The sequence below is a fragment of the Calidris pugnax genome, unplaced genomic scaffold (genome assembly GCF_001431845.1).
Source record: "Calidris pugnax isolate Ruff unplaced genomic scaffold, ASM143184v1 scaffold42, whole genome shotgun sequence".
NCBI classification, from domain to species: domain Eukaryota; kingdom Metazoa; phylum Chordata; class Aves; order Charadriiformes; family Scolopacidae; genus Calidris; species Calidris pugnax.
In genome coordinates, this window is record NW_015090920.1 from 2418346 (window position 1) to 2439254 (window position 20909).

The 20909-nt window shown below is 41.3% G+C and overlaps 2 protein-coding genes across 2 annotated transcripts in view; one reads left to right on the plus strand and one right to left on the minus strand.

The window, feature by feature from the left end:
* The window catches only part of LRBA (LPS-responsive vesicle trafficking, beach and anchor containing), a 464550-nt gene that overhangs the window by 232947 nt on the left and 210694 nt on the right, over positions 1-20909 (plus strand). The window contains exons 37-39 of the mRNA XM_014950036.1: positions 3148-3272; positions 11430-11576; positions 14518-14654. Of these exons, the coding sequence (XP_014805522.1) occupies positions 3148-3272; positions 11430-11576; positions 14518-14654 (409 nt within the window). The remainder of the gene's footprint in view (positions 1-3147; positions 3273-11429; positions 11577-14517; positions 14655-20909) is intronic.
* On the minus strand, positions 18239-20100 carry MAB21L2 (mab-21-like 2 (C. elegans)). The gene has a single exon (XM_014950035.1). The coding sequence runs from the start codon at positions 19722-19724 to the stop codon at positions 18645-18647; it is 1080 nt and encodes a 359-aa protein (XP_014805521.1). The 5' UTR covers positions 19725-20100; the 3' UTR covers positions 18239-18644.

Genomic DNA, 20909 nt, shown 5'->3' on the forward strand with positions numbered 1-20909 from the left:
TAACGGTTCTGCTATTTGAATAAAACATTTAATATCAAAGCTTTGTTTCTATTCAGTCAATATTGTTACCAAGGAACCACTAATTACTGTGGATCATGTTAGAGGAGGCCCTGACAAATCCATGCAAATCGTATGATTTATAATTCATAAATCCCCGGTCCCCTGAGAAACGGCGCTCTTGCACTTTACACTAATTGGGTACTTAGGTTCATTGATCCAGTCCATATAGCACCTTTAGTCCATATGGCAGCCCTGATTGTAGGGCTGGAAGCTTCTGTTGTCAAATGTCCCCTGTAGTTGATGTCACTATATTCTACCCAAAAATCTGTTTACTTGCCCCTTTGCTTCGTGATCCGTGGCTCCTTCAGCAGCCGGTTCTGCCCGACCAGGAGCAGTATTTGTGTCTGTCTCCCTCTGGCTGTAGAGGTACCAAGTCTTGCCTTTTGGGGCTGGGACTGCAGGGGTTAATCCATGACTAGTTAACCTAGTTGTTTCTAGAGCAGCTCCATGGTGTTCTGCCTGATGTTGGCACCAATATGCATTTGTCCCGGTAGCCACCTTCCAAAATGACTCACTTCTCATTAGGTGTTTATTTTTGGCTGTGGGGGTTTTTTCTTAGATATTTTTCTGTGTGTAGAGAGTAGGTGTGATGTTGTGTTTGGTTTGGGTTTTTTGGGGTTTTTTTTGACCTCGTAATGCAGTGGTTGCCAATAGTTATAAATACCCCAAATATACCATCTAATAGTTGATATGTTGTTGTTTGTGAATAATCAGTGCACTGGTGAAGGAGATGGCATCCTATGCCGAACTGAAAATCAAAGCAGGGGACTAAAGATATATTATGTTTCAGGGTAATACTTTGTGCCTAATCACTGTTACCTATTTTTCTAATAATTTTAGCCTAGTTTTTTTAACGTAGTGTAATTGTAATTGTTACCCGGAAGAATGGCATCGCTTAATTCTATCAAAACTGCAGAAAGATAGATGAATGACAAATTAATAATTTACCAGCTTTGCATAATACTGTAGCACGGAAGAGCAGAAGGATTGATGGCAGAAGAGGTTAACAAATTTTAGCGGCTTCCATTAGCTTTTCATTGTCATATGTTTGTGGCACTGGCTAAAATAAGCTTTGTAGGAGATCTCAGTCTAGGGAACTAATTACTTGTGCCGATTGCCACCCTGATGAATAGACCCTCATTGTATCATTCCCCTGAAGACGAGGAGCAGGGCTGTGATTCACGACTGCATCCTGGCTGATATTTGATAATAATTTTAACAGATAAATGTAGGAAGGCAGAATGATGAAGTGCCTAGCCATGCTCTACGACTATCAAAGGCATGCATATAGCCAGCTGTGTTCTGCCTGTTTGCTGCGATCGCTAATGGAGAATTTTAAGTTATTAATCGACCTTCGAATAAACCCCTGTCTTCCTCTGGTTTATAGTTTTTGTTTGGTTAATTGTTCCAAAATCGCTGGATTTCAGAAAGCATTCAAATTACAGCCTGATTGTGACACACACAAAGTGTGAAAATAAGATACTGGGGCGTTTGATTCCTGTACTTTAGGATTTTTCTGAAAGTATGGAATCACGAAGATGAAGAATAGCACTGCCTTTGCTTTGGTGTTAGAAAAAAAGGCATAGAATTTTAATGAAGGGAGATGCAAAGACACTCTCTGTTTTATAAGATTATTTTCAGTCACAATTTTTAACGCCTACAAATTGCGTTTGAGAGTAGGGTTAGGCAAATTATTCTGGCTTTTGTTGCCATGTTTGTTGGAAACCTTGATGGACCTTAAATAAAACTCATTTTTGCCTCTAGACCTTGAAACGAAGAACGTAGATACCAAGTATTTTTAACATTGTGATCTCTAAATTGGTTGTGGCTTTTCCTTTGTCAGTGTTGACAGGTATACTTTCTATTGCCTCCTGGACCAGAAATGGAATATATCTGCATTTTCATCCATTGTTTTAATAGCAGCTATGTTAACAAACGCAATCAGTGGGTTTTAATTTGGGCGTAGGCGTTTTCAGGCTACCATGGCTATTCTCTGCTTCAGGCATTTTCTGCTTGTTTATTTGCTATACCTGAAATTGGCATTTTTTTTTTATACATTCTCTGGGCTAAAATACTGTTTTACAGTGGCATTAATTCATGATCGTAACAAGATAGTAACTGGCACTTGTATATGACCATATTAAAAAGATCTATGTATATTTGAAGCATACAATGGAAAAGAATGAATTTGATATAACCTTTTCTAGATGTAATTTTTTTAAAAGTATGCCTTCGATATAGCAATTATTACACATCATAACATGTAGTTTTTAATTAAATGTAAAAACACGACTACATAAACCAGAAATCCAATCTGATTTGCTCGAAAATAGATTGCTGTTTCACTCTCCTGGAATGGTTTATTTAAAAACAGTAAATGGAAAAGAAATGCATTTTCTTGTGTTGTTCTAAGCCTCAGGGGCTAAATGTAATGAATATTTTAAGAGATTATTTTAATTAAATTCCTGCACATCTAAACAGAGTAATATTTTATTATCACATACATAACCATGTAACTGAGGTATTCATTAAAGTTAACACTTTCTGGACCAAGAATTCATGGTATGATTTACTGACCTTGTGCAAAAAGGCACAAATTAGGAAGAAAAATGAAGGGGGACAGACTTTGATTAATATAGGTAATGCTATACCATATTTATAATAGCCTTTTCCCTATTCTGGTTTATAAATGCAGTCACTGAGAAAGGTGCCCTGCTGAGGCTGAAATGAGGCTGAAATCGGAGCACATGCCACTAGAGTGTGGGGAAACTGATCACACTGTCAGCAATTCATTTCAAAATGATGTATTTAGTGCTCATTTCACCTTCCAAGAAAAAAAAAAAAAAAGAAAAAAAAAAAAAGGGAAAGGAGTTCCTTAGACTGGAAGGTGATATTGTTATTTTCAAGGACATACCTAAGTAAAAGATTGCAGAAAGGGGGGAGGTTAAAAAAAAAAAAAAAAAAAAGGGGGAAAAAAAAAAAAAAAAGGCAAAAGCGGCGCAAACAAGGAGAGCTTTATGCAGAAATTCAGTGCTACCATGCTGTTTGATAATTGCTAACATATGTGGCTCCTCTGTTTCATTGTAGTCGTCCTCGTGAGTTCTGGCGCCTCGACTACTGGGAGGATGACTTGCGGCGCCGGCGACGATTTGTGCGTAACCCCCTCGGATCGACACATCCTGAAGCCACGCTAAAAGCCGCCGGAGAACATGGTCAGTGTTAAAAATCTGCTTCTTAGCCAGTAGCAGCAGGTTCCAGCACGTGGCAATAGAGACTAGACCTTCCTTCCTGGAGGATGCTAGGAAATTGTCCCAAACGCCCAAAGGCTTTTAGCGTTGCCTTTCAGACACGTTCCGTACAAAGATAAACTCACCATAACAAATATTGGTGTTAAAGCCTTTTCATTAGGTCTCTGTTGGGCTGGCACCTAGCACATAGTTTACATACAGTGATTGCAAATATAGTTCTCACCAAGCAGAAGAAAAGGGGGTGCAATTTTGCCATTAATCCCCAGACATGCTTTCTTGCAGTAAATTACCTATTTATACCGTAGTGACTTCAGAAGATCTTTCCTCTTCAGAAATCCACCCCAATTATTTCAGTTAGTCTTAGCACATATCTGCCTATCATTACAGATGCATTAAAGAAAAACAAAAACCAACAGTGCTAAAGCTAAACTGTATTCAGATCTTTGCTTATGTTTAAGTCTTCAAGTTTTTCTGCAAGAATTTAATACGGAAAAAATGGTAACAAATGCTGAAACTTGAAGTATCATTCAAGGTAATGATATTTTCTACCTGGTGATTTTAAAAAAGGAGATTGCATTTTTTAACAATTTTTTCCCCCTCATTTTATTGTCAGGGCTCTGCTGTGTCTGTTCTAGAGGAATGTATTTACAGAACTAATACAATAATACTCAGCTACGTGCTGCTGCTGTGTCTGTTATACAGGAATGTATTTACAGAACTAATACAATAATCAGTTTGATAATTCTATAATAAACCAAAAAGATAAACAAACAAACAAGCACCCAAACCTAGTGAACTTTGGGGTTTAGTCTAGAATTTTATGCCTTTGCAATCTAATGAAGATACATTGCTAAGGCAGGAAAATGTTATATTTAAAAGTAATTTGCTTACAATTAAAGCTGAGTACCCTTCACCTTGAAGGTACATGTCATTGAATAGGCTAATTCAAATTTAGGTCCTTTTTTTTCTGTTTGGTCTGTATATACTTATATGCACACATACACACACATACTATATGTGGAGGCATAAATATACACACACATACTATATGTGGAGGCATAAGCTTTATGCTAATTTAAAATTAGTAGAGACTATTGTATGAATATAGCAGAACGTAACTGTCGTAAAGTTAGTTTCCATCAGGCATCTTAACCTCTTGCACTCAGCCTTAAAGAGCCATTTCTGGAAGAAAATGTCTACAATATGTCAGCTGATATAATGCCAAATGTGACATCAGTCCTCTAAAATAAATGACCGTACAGAGAATAGTCAATAAAGTGATCTGAAAGCAATGTTCAGAGAGCCCTATATCTTCCACTATAGAAAGAGGAACAAGATGTAGAATTAATTAACCCACTTTTTGCTTTGGGGCTTGTTGCTCTTCATACTGGGTGTTGTTTCCACACCAGGGATTTTAAGGGCACGAGGTTTCTTTCTGTTTAATACTTCATGGATAAACAACAACTGCCCCCCTTTAATATTATGTTTAAATTAAATAGATCTTGTCACAATTTTATGTATTCTACTCATATTTTTATGTTTAATCTTTATATTGTTTATGAAAATACTGAAAAAGATCTTTATTTTTACTGCAAAATATTTGTTTAACTAATTCTTCCATAAGTAAACACGCAGTAATACAATTATCCATCTTTCATATTTCACTACTCCGTGCTATATTTCAATGGCTGTGGGTCATACTCAGTTTGTAATTGACAAAAGTACAATTTTTGTCCATACAAAAGAAGAGTGAATTAAAATAGCCCTATTTCACAGGTAGGTGAGAGGCATAGGTGGTAGTTAACCCTGTAATTTAAACAGAGGTAATTGTTTTCTGTCTGCCTTTCTGGTCAGAATTTCACATCCTCAACAGACATCCGTGATATTTAATTTCTTAATGTCATTTTTTTTTTCTCAATTTCATTGCATATTGCCTTTGATATCCGTTGCCATTCCATACCTTTGTCTATCCAGTGAATATTCTAGATTATCCTAAGTCATTATTTAATGTGATTTCCAAAAATCCAGATAATTACTATCTGCCTAACTGCATACGTACGCAACTGCCTTGTTCCAAGACCTTCCACTGGCAACACGTAAAATAGATGATCAAAGCACAAATTCAAGTTCAACTGGAAACTATATATAATGTATAGGAATACAGGCATTGTTGAGTTTTTTGTGGGTTTTGGCAAGGTTGGGGTTTGGGTTTTTTGGTGGTGTTTTGTTTTGTGGGGTTTTTTTTTCCTTTAAGTCACAGAAGGCACAGTTGTTAGAAGGGTCAACTGGAAAGATCATTTCATCTATTTCTTTCTGAATTGTGCCCTTTAAGTCACAGAAGGTACAGTTAGAAGGGTCAACTGGAGCGATCATTTCATCTATTTCTTTCTGAATTGTGTTTATAAACTTTTAATATTAACAAATTCCAGGTCATAAAATCCAATTATTTTCAGGTTGGTTTTTTTTTTGAACCAGACTTTCAGGCCCTGTTTTCATGATGTAGATATCCTTAGACTTCGCAGAATATTTGCTCCAGTATTTTATGATTTCTTATCAATAATTTATCATTAATTATTCTATTTCAGTTAATTTTGCATGTGTCTGAAGCAAAGGCGTTTTAAAACAATGAATAAAAGGCTCCCTACTGCCTCTTTAAGCTTTTCTCAAAACAGAGCAAAACCAAAACCTGAAACTGGGCATAAAGGGTTTTGCCAAAAGGGAGAGAGGGGGAAAATAATGCCTAAATAATGGCAAAGTGTCATTGCAGTGACCATGCTTGAAAGGATGGCTTTTAGCACGCTTTTCTTTAGAAGCTACGCGTTCTCAACTGCTTGGTGTCTTGCAGATAAAACCAAGATGTATTCTCCACCCCAAAGAGCTCCCAGCCTAGGAAATAGGACAATTTGCAAGTGTGAAAATTATTCCAAAACAATCAGAAGCCTAGATATTGTTGGGTAAAGCTCAGAGAGAACAACAACAACAATCGGCTCCGTTGCAGCCTGGTTATGTGTCTTAGGAGCAAGAACCAATCTTTTCCAGGGATTGATTTGATTTGAAGGAGAACCTCTGGTGCAGAGGTGGCAGAATAAATACCTGAAGACTAATGTTCTCTGTTCAGACAATCAATACCAGCCCCATGACTATACTTCTGGCTACCTTCTAGTTAAAAACAAATTTTTTAATTCTGACAATTTAATTGCCATTCCCAAGTTCACATTAACTTGCTTGGGAAAAAAAGGCTTTAGGTAATTTTTCAAAAGGGGGAAAAAAAAAAAACAACAACAACAACAAAAAACCTGGTTATGTGTCTTAGGAGCAAGAACCAATCTTTTCCAGGGATTGATTTGATTTGAAGGAGAACCTCTGGTGCAGAGGTGGCAGAATAAATACCTGAAGACTAATGTTCTCTGTTCAGACAATCAATACCAGCCCCATGACTATACTTCTGGCTACCTTCTAGTTAAAAACAAATTTTTTAATTCTGACAATTTAATTGCCATTCCCAAGTTCACATTAACTTGCTCGGGAAAAAAAGCCTTTAGGTAATTTTTCAAAAGGGGGGAAAAAAAACCCCAACAACAACAACAAAAAAATCCTTCCAAAATGGCTATTTATAAAAGTCAGTCTAGTATTGTATGGTGGGGGAAGGAAAGAAAAAAGATGTGAAGGTGGTTTGGTAGAAAAAATTTAGGATGGGAAGAGTTAACTCTATTCTGTTTAGAAATGAGACCAAAATACTTATATAGGGGTGGAAGGAAAGAAAAAAGATGTGAAGGTGATTCGGTAGAAAAAATTTAGGATGGGGAGAGTTAACTCTATTCTGTTTAGAAATGAGACCAAAATACTTATATAGGGGTGGAAGGAAAGAAAAAAGATGTGAAGGTGATTCGGTAGAAAAAATTTAGGATGGGGAGAGTTAACTCTATTCTGTTTAGAAATGAGACCAAAATACTTACATAGGGGTGAAAGAAAAAAAAAAAAAAAAAAGAGTACTTTAAACCTGTTGGTATTTTGAGATTGACCCCCAAATATGGTATTTTGTGAGAGTCTTTAGTTGCTAGAAAATATCGAGCTTTTTAACAAGCGGTTTGTTGGGTTTTATTGATGTTTGTTAAAAACTTGGGGAATGGGGCCCCTTTTTAAAAAATAATAATAATTAAAAAAAAGATAGTAAGGGGGTTTTAATGCATTTTAATGCTTTTTTTTTTTCCTAAATTGCTTTTTCTATTCACTAGACATTAAAAAAAAAAAATAATAAAAAAGTAATATTACGTATCTTCTCTATTTCCAGTAGTTTATTTTTCAAATGGCTTTTCAAAATTGTATTTCACGTGTAGGGTTAAGCTGTAGACAGACAATTTAAAATAATCTGTCACTCTACAAATGCCTTAACCTTGTTCTGGAATGTAAGCTAAACTATTTGGTTTTAGATGTGAAACTAGAAAGAATCTCTGCAGATGCAGAGATCTGTTTGCAAAAAGCTACCTGAAGAAACTTATAGTGCAGTTTGGGAAGGATTCTGTGAAATTACACACAATCAATTCTAATAATGAAATGGCTGTGCTAGATAAATACACTGCCAGCAGGCACTGTATATAGATGATATGTATACAAAATATATATTATATGTAATATGTATACAAAATATACATTATATATAATATGGATACAAAATATACATTATATATAATATGGATACAAAATATACATTATATATAATATGGATACAAAATATACATTATATATAATATGGATACAAAATATACATTATATATAATATGGATACAAAATATACATTATATATAATATGGATACAAAATATACATTATATATAATATGTATACAAAATATACATTATATATAATATATAGTGTGTATATGTATAAAATATATATATATAGTGTGTGTGTGTGTGTATATAAGTCCTGTGCAATACATAGGCCATGCCTTGAGGTCTTGATCTCAAAAAGGTGGATGTGAATGTATGCTTAGATCTGCAGGTCTGGAGCCAGAAGCTCCGGTCCCACCAAGACTGGGCAGGCCTGGCAGAGAGCAGTTTGGGTTCAGGAGGTGACAGAGCAGGGTTTGGGTCCCAAAATACAAAATCCAGTGGAATATGCCTGCGTGCATACACGGGACCTGATATGTCACACAACATCAGGCCCCGTCCCGTGTATCTCCAATCAGTAAATACAGAAAGAGAACTAGAGTGTGACCTACCTACCTAAGTGCATTTCTCTGCAGAAAATAGGTGAATCCATATGAATATACTCAGTTTTATCCGGATGCTCCTGTGAGTTTGTGCGTGTTGGTTGCTTTCTTCAAGGCAGCAGAGGAAAAGCAGATGGTGGTTGTTGGTGGGATGTCTCCTGGCCTTCCTGGAGCTGGTGCCTGGAGCTGGGCAGACAGGCTGGGCCTGCCCTGTGTGCACACACGTGTTACACGCACGGCAGGGAACGGGGGGGACTAACCCCCTATGCAAAGAGAGCACAAACATGTGCCAAAATGGACTAAACCAGCTGAAATCTTTAATGGAAAAAGGCAATTGTGTTAAGATGCGTGTTTTTCAATGGGTATAATACCGTTAATTGGGGAAAGAAATAAAATCAGAATAAGTCACCAGGACTGTTACCCAGTCGTCTTTGGCCTGAATGTTGCCCTACTGATTTTATTTTTCTTAGTGGGAGTTGAATAGAAACACTGAAGGACACACCACTATTTCGGACGAGTTGTCCTAAGTATGATGTTGGTTCTCAATTCAAATTATTGCTGTTTAAGACTGAAATAGTGTCTTCAGTATAACACAGATTGCAGTAAAAGAAACAAAAATGGCAGGTATGTACAGTGCAGATGGGGTTTTTTGAAACAATAAATATAGTTAGCCTTTATTAAAATAAATAATATTTTTTAAAAAGTATTTATGACCTTTGATTTTATCCCTGGGAATGGTTTTGTTCTATTTTGCTTTTTTGATCTCGAAGAGAATGCTGGTAGGGCACCGAGGAGCAGTGCATGTGGTGTGTATTAGTATACTGTTGGTAATTTTACTGCTGCTAACTGAAAATCCTCAAGGGGGAGTTAATTACAGGAAAACCTTTCTAAGTATCAGCTGCATATTTTCCATGACAAGAAGGTTTTCAACTCGAGTTGAACAACTCCAGAATCCGAGTTGCTATTATTTACACCAGCGCCTTTTTAGAAGAAAGGAAAAACTTGTGTTTGTACAATGGAGTTAAAGCTTTACAATAATTTCTTTTTAAAGGCTTACTTTAGAAGTGGCGGTCCTGGGTTGGGGAGAAGGGATCATGCATAAATTGCATTTTGTTTTATATGTCAAGTTAAACTTCCTTTTGTTTGTGGGGGGTTTTTTTTGGAGGGTTTTTTTGTTTTTGTTTTGCTGATTGGGGTGGGTTTTTTTGGTGTTTGGGTTGGTTTTTTTTTAAGCTCAAGGCATAAACCAAAACCAGGGTATTTGGTGGTTTGGGGGGTTGGTTGGTTGGTTTGTTTGTTTGGGCTTCTCTTTTAGTTTGCACTTAATTAAAAAGTTTATTATTTGCAATTTATGTGCATATAATTACTTAAACAATTTAAGCTTTATGTATTGCCACTGGGGAATTGCAGCCTTCTGTAAATGTTTGCAGATTAACATATTTTTAAAGTAAGCCAGGGGAACAGCTTCAGCTGGAGTATGGCAGCAATCAGAGAGAGCAGCCAGCAGTGCCTTGAAGTTAGTTGGTCCTGATGTGTTTGGGGAATGGTTTTCAAACGTGGCTGTGCCGTGGGCTTTTTTTTTTTTTCTTTTTTAAGAAATCATACTTTCATTTTCAACTTCATAAAAATAACTACCCTGAAAAATACACACACACACACTGCTGGGGTTGGGCTTTTAGCACAGCAATTGAGGAGGTTGTGCATAGAGGAAGAGATTGATTGGTTTGGAGGGTTTGGGGGCTGGTGTTTTGTTGTGGTTTTTTGTGTTGGGTTTTTTTTTTTTATTGTTTTGCTTGGTTGTGGGGTGTTTCTTTTTTTTGAGGGGGTGTTTGGTTGGGTTTTTTTGGGTTTTGGGGTGGTTTTTTTGGTTGGATTTTTTTATTGCTTTTTTAATTATTATTATTTTTATTTTTTTTTCTGCTGCTTTGAGCTTGTAATTGAAATGAAAATGGATGTGTCCGGAGCAGGGCTGAGCCCAGGAGCAGTCCCGGGTGACCCTTCCTTGGGGTTTGGCACAGCTCTGGTAGGGTTGTGGTACCTTTCCCTGCCCAGTTACCATGTGCCAGCAGGAATCACACTGAAATCTGGCTAAAAATGAGATTATTATTATTATTATTATTCTTTTATTACTCCTCTTCAATTCCCAAAATACACACGTGAGCACAGAAACCTGCCTTGTAGGGCCCGGGTACCGTCGCGTTATTCCTCCTGGAAGCAGGTGCAGGCTTTTCTCTTCCCCCCCAACCCGTGATCCATGGGGCTGGTTATTTCTACTTTTCTTTTCTCTTCCTCTCCCCAAACCGGGGGGCCAGGATGAGTGTAGAGGGAGGGAGTGGGATGCTTTTCCACCTCCCTGTGCCCCATGGATGGTTGGGGTTTGACCGGCACCGCAGGGATGCGGGGCTGCGGCTCCGGCGGTGCGGCGGGGGCTTCGCCTTCTCCCCCTCCCCCGGGGGTGGGGGGGGATCTATCCTCTCACCCCTGGGGTGTTCCCCCCCCAAATCCTTCCCTCCATTTCCCCAGCTGCTGTGGGTTTACCGACCCCCCCCTCCCTGGTGCTGGCCACCCCCCAGCCTGTTGGCTGCCTCCGGTGCCGGTCCCCGTCCTGCCACCCCCGGCCACCAAACTCAGGATCTGGCTTCCAGCAGGAGAACTCCACCTCTGCAGAGACCTCCAGTTAATTTTGAACAGGCTTAATAGGATTAAAACTAGATGTGTCCTAACATTAGGGGATTAAGACAGGTACTTCCCGCAGCTAGCCCTAAACAGTTTTCTGGTGGTTTTTTTTTTTTTTTTTTACAGCTAGCCCTAAACAGTTTTCTGGTGGGTTTTTTTTTTTTTTTTTCTTTAAAAATGACGCTTCTTTCTCACTGTTTCCTCTGACAGCACTGTGTCTCTCTTTTATTTCAGCTCCTGATGAGGATATACTTGTTAAAGGCAAGCAGTCCATCAAGAGCCAAGCTTTAGGAAATCAGAACTTGGAAAGTGAGGTTCTCTTGGAAGGCGACGACGATATCATGTCCTTCATGGAGGAAAGAGAAGTGGAGAACTTAACGGGTAACTCCTGCTATCTAATCTTCTCCTCAGCTCCTTTACTGTTTTAAGTTCTGATCTCCCCTGCTATGCTGTGAATCGTGTTTTAGGATACACACTGATTGTTCCTTCCCATAATTGGGTCATTAAGCTCATTTTCCGTGCACCTCAGATGCTGAGGGTTTACTTCAGGGGAGTTGTGTGTTTTCTTTCTCTGGCTTTTGTAACCTTCCTGCTTCCCCAGGAGAAGTCTGTGTTCTGGGAACCCCTCCTTAGAGAAAGTAGCTCTACGGTGAAAAGAGCTTCCTTTCTTTGTTTTTGACCTTGTTCCACTCCTCACATCACCTCCTCAAATTAAGACCTAGTGGACAGTCAGGCAAGTTGTCTGCAGTTAAAAGCAGAATTTTAATTTTTTGCTGATTTTACAACATTATAGGTATTGGTTATTTACTTGAGTTTGAAGGATCTGCATACACTGAATGGATTTAACTCCTTCAAACCCCTTGCCGTTCCCCCATCGAAGTCCCTTCTCCACACACCAGAGTAGTATTAACCTTCACTTCTTTTTTTTTTTTTTTTTTACGGTGAAAAGAGCTTCCTTTCTTTGTTTTTGACCTTGTTCCACTCCTCACATCACCTCCTCAAATTAAGACCTAGTGGACAGTCAGGCAAGTTGTCTGCAGTTAAGGGCAGAATTTTAATTTTTTGCTGATTTTACAACATTATAGGTATTGGTTATTTACTTGAGTTTGAAGGATCTGCATACACTGAATGGATTTAACTCCTTCAAACCCCTTGCCGTTCCCCCATCGAAGTCCCTTCTCCACACACCAGAGTAGTATTAACCTTCACTTCTTTTTTTTTTTTTTTTTCAGAAGAAGTAGTACTTAAAATCTTTGAACTTAATTAATTTTACTGAGTTGCATGCAACCTTTGCTGAGGTTGGGATCTGAGCAGATCGGGTCCATTCCCCTACCCTTCAAAATGTGAAAACAGAGTCACCTCCTCAGCTCAGGGGCTGGGGGTTATAAAACGTCTCCATCGTTATTTGAGGAATGTGGGTTTTACAAGGGAAAATTGCAAACTTCTCAGCTGGTATCCTGTGTGCATTTACTTAAGAAAAAAATATCATTTTTTGGATAATTCTGGTTCCCTGAGAAGCTAGTAGTAAAAGCTTACATTGATACATATCATACATATGATAATTCAGTGAAATTACTGGAAGTTATTATTTATTAGCCGTTTGCTTATCCCTGAACTGCTTTCCACTCTTATTTTTTAAAAGCAAAGTTAAAAAATGCAGCACAATGAAAAAAAGAAACCCTGCGTAGCGAAGTAAAATAAAGTAACAGGAGAATAATGCAATGGCATTTTCTCTGTGTGATTTTTTTCTTTTCCTTTCTACCTCCAGCTTCCTTCTCAACAGCCTTCTCCCTGTTTCCTTCTCTTTTATTATTCATTCATTGGGTCGAGTAATACATTCATACTGTAATAGAGGTGAAAGGGGAGTTTAATTATATAATCTCGACAATGGCAATAGGATTAAGAAGTAATCCTCACTAATAAAGTGGTGTGGGTTAGAAATGAAGTGGAAATTGTCAGGGGGTCTTCTCCAGGACCTGGACTGCCCCAGCTTCTGCAGCTGTCTGCTTGCCCTGTAATTGAATGTCTGCAAGTGATTGAAAAAATGTTATTTCTCCTCTGGATTACATGCTAATGTACAGAGGGCAAAGGGAGACAGCAAAAGAACACATAGCTGCTTATTTCATCCATTTGTGGGGGTGAGCTTTGGGAAATCATGGCAGTTCCGCAGCTATCTCGTGCCCATCTGCAAACACAATGTATTTGTACGTTGGGAATAGAGGGCAAAGCTGCTCTGATCTCAGCAGAGCATCTCTTCTTTTGTCCTAGTGGCACACATTGAGATTGATGCGAGATTAAGGACCATCACCCTCCTAACAATCGATGGAAATGACAATTCATCTGAATTTTTTGTCAGTTCTTCTCACGTTGATTACCTGGACGTGTGTACCTCATTTATAGACGCTTTATTAAAACAAAATTGTCTGTGTCACTTCCACCTCTTCCACTGGTTTTTGCAAAAGTCAGATAATCCTGCAGCCAAAGTAACTTCATTTCCTTACCTCTTAATCAGCTGGATGACAAACCTAACCGGGTTGCTTTCTGTAGGTGTTAGTTTATACAAGAGGTTCTGCATTGTCGGATCTATGCTGAACCTATTGTTTTGGGTAGTAGTCTGATTTGTCCCCGTGATAAGCCCTGTGGAGATGTGATTATTCCAATAAAAATTCATTGGGTTGGAAACCAACCCTCCAGCTGTTTACTCCCACAGTCCCCGAGCTGCACTAACGCCGCGTGGAATCCTTGAGCAATATTTAACGGGGGAATCGAAAGCATCTTTCAAACATTTCACTTTAGGCTCTGCAAACATCATCCCTAACCTCAACAATAGATTCCTAGCATCCGTGAGGGAATGGCCTGACACTCAGGCAACTTTGAGCTTTGGCTGCTGTGTTCATCTCTGTGGATTTTGGGGAAACTCTCCCCTGCCTGAAGAACACAGGAAGGTTTGCAGCGTCGGTGTGCGCGCTCTCTGTACTGCACGTCACACAAGCTATGCAATTCTCCAAGTTTCTGGAAAATAAAAGTAAAAAGCCTTATACTGGCATGCTAAAGCCAGCTCTGGCACGTAGAATGTGTGCATCGGTTTGCAATTTTAGCTGCTTCAACGTTGGGCAGCCCAGAGACACTGTAAATCTATTACATATGTTCTCTTCCGGGAAGGGGGGGGAAAAAAAAAAAAACAAAAAAAGAGTTTTGCTTTTTAAGGAAGAGCTGCGCTCTTCACTTTATTTATTTTAATCTCCTAGGCTTGAAAAGCAAATAATTTGCACTCCTGCTCTTTTCTGGTTTGAAAACTGTTGCTGTTCTCCCTCTTTGGCAGGTCCAGTTGCCCTAAGCACGCCAGCTCAGCTCGTGGCCCCCTCGGTAGTGGTGAAAGGCACTCTTTCCATCACTCTTTCTGAGCTCTACTTTGAGGTGGATGAAGAAGATCCCAGTTTTAAGAAAATCGACCCAAAGGTAAGAGATCGTTGACCCTGAGCTCTGAGAGATGATGACAAATTACCCAAGACCTTTAATTCTTCACTCGACTTCCTTAGCTCTGTTGGGCCGCCGCGTTCCTGCTTTAATAAGTTTGCGATTGACCGTGGATGTTACTGAAACTTGGGGCAGGTGACACCTCCTTTCCTGCTCCTTTTTTTCCCCCTCCCACAATTCGACCCTACTTGAATGTTAATTTGCTTGCTTGGGAATAAAGCTCCAGGGAGGCTTCTTAAATAAAGACATCTTGAATCACAGGCCTGTGTGAACGCTGGAAAAGTTCAAGGAGGCTTTTAGCCCAAATGCTTTGTTTTACTTTCCTATTTTATTTTTTTATCTGATGCCAGCGTAACGTAGCGCTAAACTTCCTCCACTCCCCAGTTTTCAGTGTTTCTGTGTTGTATTATTCCCTAACAGATTTTACAGGGCCTGTTATTATTTATTGTGCCCAAACAGAAAACATAATTGCCCTTTTAAAATCCCTTTCTGAACCGACTCGCAAATTTCCCCACAAACTTTATTTGCTCGGAGTTACTTGATTACTGGTGTTTGCTTTAAAATTAGTAACCTTCAGTAAAATCCCTATTTCCAAGGCGGTATATTGTGTGATTAGCTTAATGAGGTTGCACTTGAATGCTTTCTACAGCCTTACAGCCACATTTCAAAAGTATGACATGGTTGGTAAATAGTCTCCCATCCCAATTTAAGCACGGTGATAGCTCTTGCTTTGTTTTTTAAATATCTGCTGAACGTTAAACAAGGTAATAATGTCTTTGTGAGGGGGGGAAAAAGTCACTGGAAGGAGTAGTGGTTTTCTGCTTGTCTGGAGAGAATACCTTGTGTGTTAAGCACCAGTTCAGTTCTTTGTTCCTATTGAGTAAATTGCTCTTGTCTGTATTAAAAATGGCATCAGTGGGTCTGGAGGCTGGGATTATCAAATCCTATCAAGGAAGAAATTTATTTTAAAAACCAACACTCTCGGATTCTTAGAACGAGAATTTAATATAAACAATTAACTGGAATTGTGATACTTTTTTTTTTTTTTTTTATGTGATGCCATAAATGAGATTTAACTTTTCTTTTGGTCCTGAAGTATTTTTGCAATATTTTTGGAATTATTTCAAGCGTGAGATAGCTCTTAAAATTTTGAAATGCTTACTCCTTCCACGGTGTTTCTTTTAAAAGAGTTAGCGGGAAAAGAGATATAAATATAAAATGTAAACACGGTTCGATATGTTACTGTATTGCATTTTCCATTTGAAATGTTCTGCTCCGTTCATTGCATTAGCATGAGAAAAGTCGTACAGATCTGAATTATTCTGCTTCTTTTTTTGTTTTGTTTTCCCTGCTTAGCACATAAGAGGTTTGAGCACGGTTCCTAATTCTTACCATTCCTCTTACATCTTTTATGGGGACACTGGCATACAACGTATATTCAGCTTGCTTTCTTTTCTCCTGTTTCTGAGTTATCTGTTCTTAAACTGGGAGTAGCAGGCGTTCTGGTTTGGTTTGACTTGTATCTTTAATTCTGCATTTTATTTGAGTTCCTGTAAAAGGAGTTGAAATACAGGCTGCACCTTTTACCTTCTACGGTTCCTGTAAAAGGAGTTGGTTACGTGAAATACAGGCTGCACCTTTTACCTTCTACTGGGATGCTGCTTTAGCTGGAGGTCTTAAAAAAAACCAAAACAAAACACAGCCTTTTGTAATGTCTCTAGTCGGCGTGGGGAGGGTGCTAGAAATAAAATCGGAATATTTTTATTTTAAAAACCAAACAAGCTTCCTTCTAGTCTGCTCGCCAGGCGTTAACGCCTCCCTGCCCCACCCGCTGCACCTTGAGAGCGGGACCTGCTGCAGAAAATACCCCTTGGGGGGGAAAAAAAAATAAAATAATCATATCTTAATCCTCTGTAGCTCAGAAGAAGGCCCGTTTAATTAATGAGGCTTCATCTCTTTGATAAATTTTAAGCTCCTTGTATATTTGTCTAAACTACCGAAAAGAAAACACGATGACAAGTTCCCGAAGGCAAAACCTGCCGCGGCGATAAGATCAGAGTTTATACTCTCTAACTCCGGGGCTTGTTTCCCGAAGGAAAGGGTAGCCCCGGGGGCTCTAAAGCCCGTTTTGGCCAGGTGAGCCCGGGAGCGGGGCTCGGAGGGGCTCCGGGAGACACCGGGGGAGCTCCCGGGGCCGGTTCCCCCCCTCCCCGCCCCCGCCGGAGGCTCCTTCCCCGGGGCTGCTGCTGGGGCTGCTCCGTTCGGTTTTGAACTTAAAAAACCAAAAAGCAGCTCAAATTTGAATGGTTATTTCTTTTCCGGATCCGTCCGCAAAGAAACGGAAGTAATCCTTTGGGGCAAAAACTTCGATTTTTTTAAAATTAATTTTATTTTTAGCCGCCTCGAAAAGACACGAAAATTTGTCCGAATCTGGGAGCCGGCTTGGAAATCTTTCGGGCGGCTGGGGCGGATAAGGGGAAGGGTTTTAAAGCTTAAAAGGCGTTCCCGATAAAAAGAAAAAAGCAAAAACAACCCTGCAAATCCTTCTAAATCGTCCCGAGCAAACTTAAACTTAAACTTAACTCGCTACGGCTCCAAAATAGAAGGGATGGGGGGAGAAGGAGCGGGTGGTTCATGTAGGATGGGGGGGTCTTTCCTCCCGGGTCGCTTATCTGCTCCTCCGGCTACGCTCTGGGGCGATTTTCTGCTGTACTTAAAAAAAAAAAAACGGGGAAAACAAATGTTTGGGTTTTGGTTTTTTCTTTTTAAAAAAAAAAAAAATATCGAGCGTTTTGCTGTAAAGCGCATTAATTATTCAGGCTGGATCTATCCCTCCTTCGTGTCACAGTCAGAGGGAGAGCGCCTTCCTCCTGGGAAGCGACAGGCTATAGGGCTGAATTTATAAAACGAAATACAAGCGCTTGGTTTGCCAAAAATAAATTTAAAAAAAAAGAAAAGAAAAATATAAAGGAAAAAAAAAATAAAGATGAGGACCGTAGGGTAGGGAATCGGTTCTGTCTAAATTCTGGCGAGCTGCTGTGCGACGCTCCGCACATTCCCCAAAATTTAGAGGGGAAGTTTAAAGTCCCCGAAATAGGGCAGATGTTGTCACACGCCGAACGACAGAATAGACGAGGTTTTTTTTCTTAGTTTTTTTCTAGAAACTAGAGGGAAGTTTAGAAAACGTCAGGGAAAATGCCAGGCTAAGGTGTCGCGTTCAGCTTCGCTTTACATCTCACGTTTCCGTTTCTTTTAAAACGAATTAAAAAGAATCTACTTGCCTGAATTTAAGAACCATTCACGAAAAGTCAGCGTAAAGTTAAAGTAATATTTTTATTACTATTTGCAACAAGTCAGTTGTGGGGGCACATTATCTGACCTTGGCACCGAAATACATTTAACATCAGTAAAACTTTTTTGTCTTTTTTTCTTTTTTAAAGGGAAATTTGTACATATAGTTAAATAATTTTTTTTTTCACTTGGTGACAACATTCAGGCAAACGAGAGAGAGAGAAAGAATAAGAAAAGGACTATACACGGATTAGGAGAGAAGGAGGGAAAAAAAAAAAAAAAAAAAAAAAAAAAGAATGTACCTTTCGGGTTTCGTTTTGAGGTCGCAAAAGTCCGATTGCTTCTCTTTTTGTGACTTTTTTTTAAAAATTCACAGCGGAGGACCGGAGTCGGAGGGATGGGGATGGGGGGGGAGGCTCTTCCCTTCTTCCGTGCGAGAGTCCGCAAGTTTTTAAAAAGGCCGAGCTGCAGGTGGGGAGGGATGGGGAGGGATGATGGGGGGGGCGCCTTTCTTTCGCCGCCTCTTTCCGTCGTTCGGGTAGATTTTTTGGCGTTAAATTAAAAAAAAAAAAAAAAAAGATAACAAGGTTTTTCAAGGCGCTGTTGTTGTTGTTTACGGAGGGTGAGGTGTTGTTTGTTGTTGGGAGAGGGGGTTCGGGGGGGGGAGATGTGTGTTAACCCCTATAGCTTGTCGAGGCTTTTGGGATTGGTGAGGATTTCCCTGGCCAGCCTCCAGGTCTGTTTGGCAGCGCTTTCCAGGGCCGAGTGGGGTTTGCCCTGGAAGAGGTCTAGGTTGGGCAGGAAATAGTGGGGGCAGCGGCGGCACTGCAGGCAGGAGATGAGCTGCAGGAGGATGCCGTTCAGCCGGTCCCCCAAGCACGCCTCGTCCCAGTCGGTCTCCCGGGGGTGTTTCTCGCATTCGTAGAGCAGCAAGGTCTTCATGTGGTAGTTGTTGAGGGGTTGACCCGGTAGCTCCAAGTGCCGGTCCCTCAGGGTCTTCAGCACCGAGAGGCACTTGTTCCTGCAGCCCCCCATCAGCAGCCGGTTCTCGGCCTCCCCGAACTGCAGCACCCAGGCGTCGCTCTCGGCCGAGCTCTGCTTGCCCGTCAGCGAGTAGCACTCCTTGGAGAGGAGGTTGAAGCCCTCCGCCTTCACCTCGGCCACCCGGTTGGGACCGGGCCAGGGGATGTGCGGCATGGGCCACTGAGCCGCGCTGCGGGGCCAGATCCCCGTGCATTTGAAAGCCGGGGTGATCTGCACCACGTAACGCTCCCGGATGCGGAGCTTCACCTCGCTGGTGTCGGCGATCATCTTCACCACGTCCCGGTAGCTGCACTTATCCACGGCTTGGGCTACCAGGGTTTGGAAACGGGAGCGGATTTTGCGGGCGGAGAGGTAGCCCGAGGCGGTGATGAACTCCACCCAGAGGGACATGCTGCGTTTGCGGCCGTCGCTCAGCTTGAGGACGGCGCAGCCCGGCAGGGAGCCGTCGTCCACGAAGTTGAAGACCCCCATCTGGTTGAGGTAGAGCACCACCTCGAACTCGGTGGGCGAGATCACCTCCAGCCCTTCGTAACGGGCGTCGATCTCGCTGAGGGAGCTGATGAAACGCGGTTCCTGCACCTCCACCTCCTTCAGCACGTCCGACACGACCTTGCACACCTCCCGGATGGTCTTGGCGATGGCCGCCTTGCGCGCCTGGCAGCGCTCCGTGTAGTATTTGTTGAGCTGGTAAACCAGCTTGGCCTGGGCGGCGATCATGTTGGGGCACAGGTCCGGGCTGTACACCGGGCTCTCGCAGTACGTTGAGGGATCCAATGCTTTAGCGGTGGCTGCAGCTTTGCGGAGGGCACCGGCCAAATCGCAGACACCCCCTCCTCCTCCTCCTCCCACCACCACCACCCTCCTCTCCGGGAAGAAGGCGGTAGAGCGGCAATTAAATTAATTTAAAAAAAAAAAAATTAAAAAAAAGATATAATAAAAATGGGGCAGGACGCCGAAAAAGCACAAAGGAGCGAGGAAGAGGAGGAGGAGGAGTGCGGGCTGGTGGCGGAGCGGCGGGCAGCCCCCCGCGGGCTGCCGGAGAGCAAAGTTTTGGGTGGTTGCTGGTGGTGGATGATGATGATGATGATGGTGGTGGTGGTCAAAAAACAAACAACAGAAAGAAAACCAACAAAAACCAAACAAACTTCCCCAGGACTCGCGGAAAAAAAAAAGAAAAAAAATAATTAAAAATTATTAATAATAAAAAAATAGCGAAGTTTTAAACCCGCACACGGTGCGAGAAGAGGAGGAGGAGGAGGAGAAGAATGCGAGCAATGCCCAGAGCGGAAGAGTGAACTCTCTGTCTGTCTGTCTGTCTGTCTGCCTGCCCCTCTCTCTGTCTCTGGCTCGCAGTCGGTGGCAGCGGCGGGATGTGCGGGTCTGGCGGGGCTGTGCGGGTCCGGCCCCGCTCCGCGCTGTCAGGGGGTGTTGCTGATCTCCCTTTTCCTGCTGGAGGCGGCGGCGCGCAGCGTTACGCGCAGGCGGCTGCGCTGGCTCTGGGATCTCTCATTCCTGTCCTGCAGCTCTCTACAGACTGCTTTGAGATAGATGGAGATATAGAGATATAGAGATAGGTTGGTTGAGGTTGGTTTTTTTTTTTTTTTGGTTGGCTGGTTTTTTTTTTTTTGTTTTGTTTTTTGGGTTGTTTTTTTTTTTTTTTCTTTGCACAGACTGTGTGTTAATCCTGAGCGGGAAGGGAGGGCGTCGCTGCCTGTGCCCCGGGATGGCTTCTCCTCCCCCTCCCCACCCCTCAGAAGTGCGCGCCGAGGCTCTCACTTTCTGCGCCTCTCCTCCTCCTTCCTCCTCCTCCTCCTCTTCCTCCTCCTCTTCCTCCTCCTCCGCCGCCGTGTGCCGGTCTCTCCCCGCCGCTGCCCCTCTCTCTCTAGTTTATGAATGGGGCCG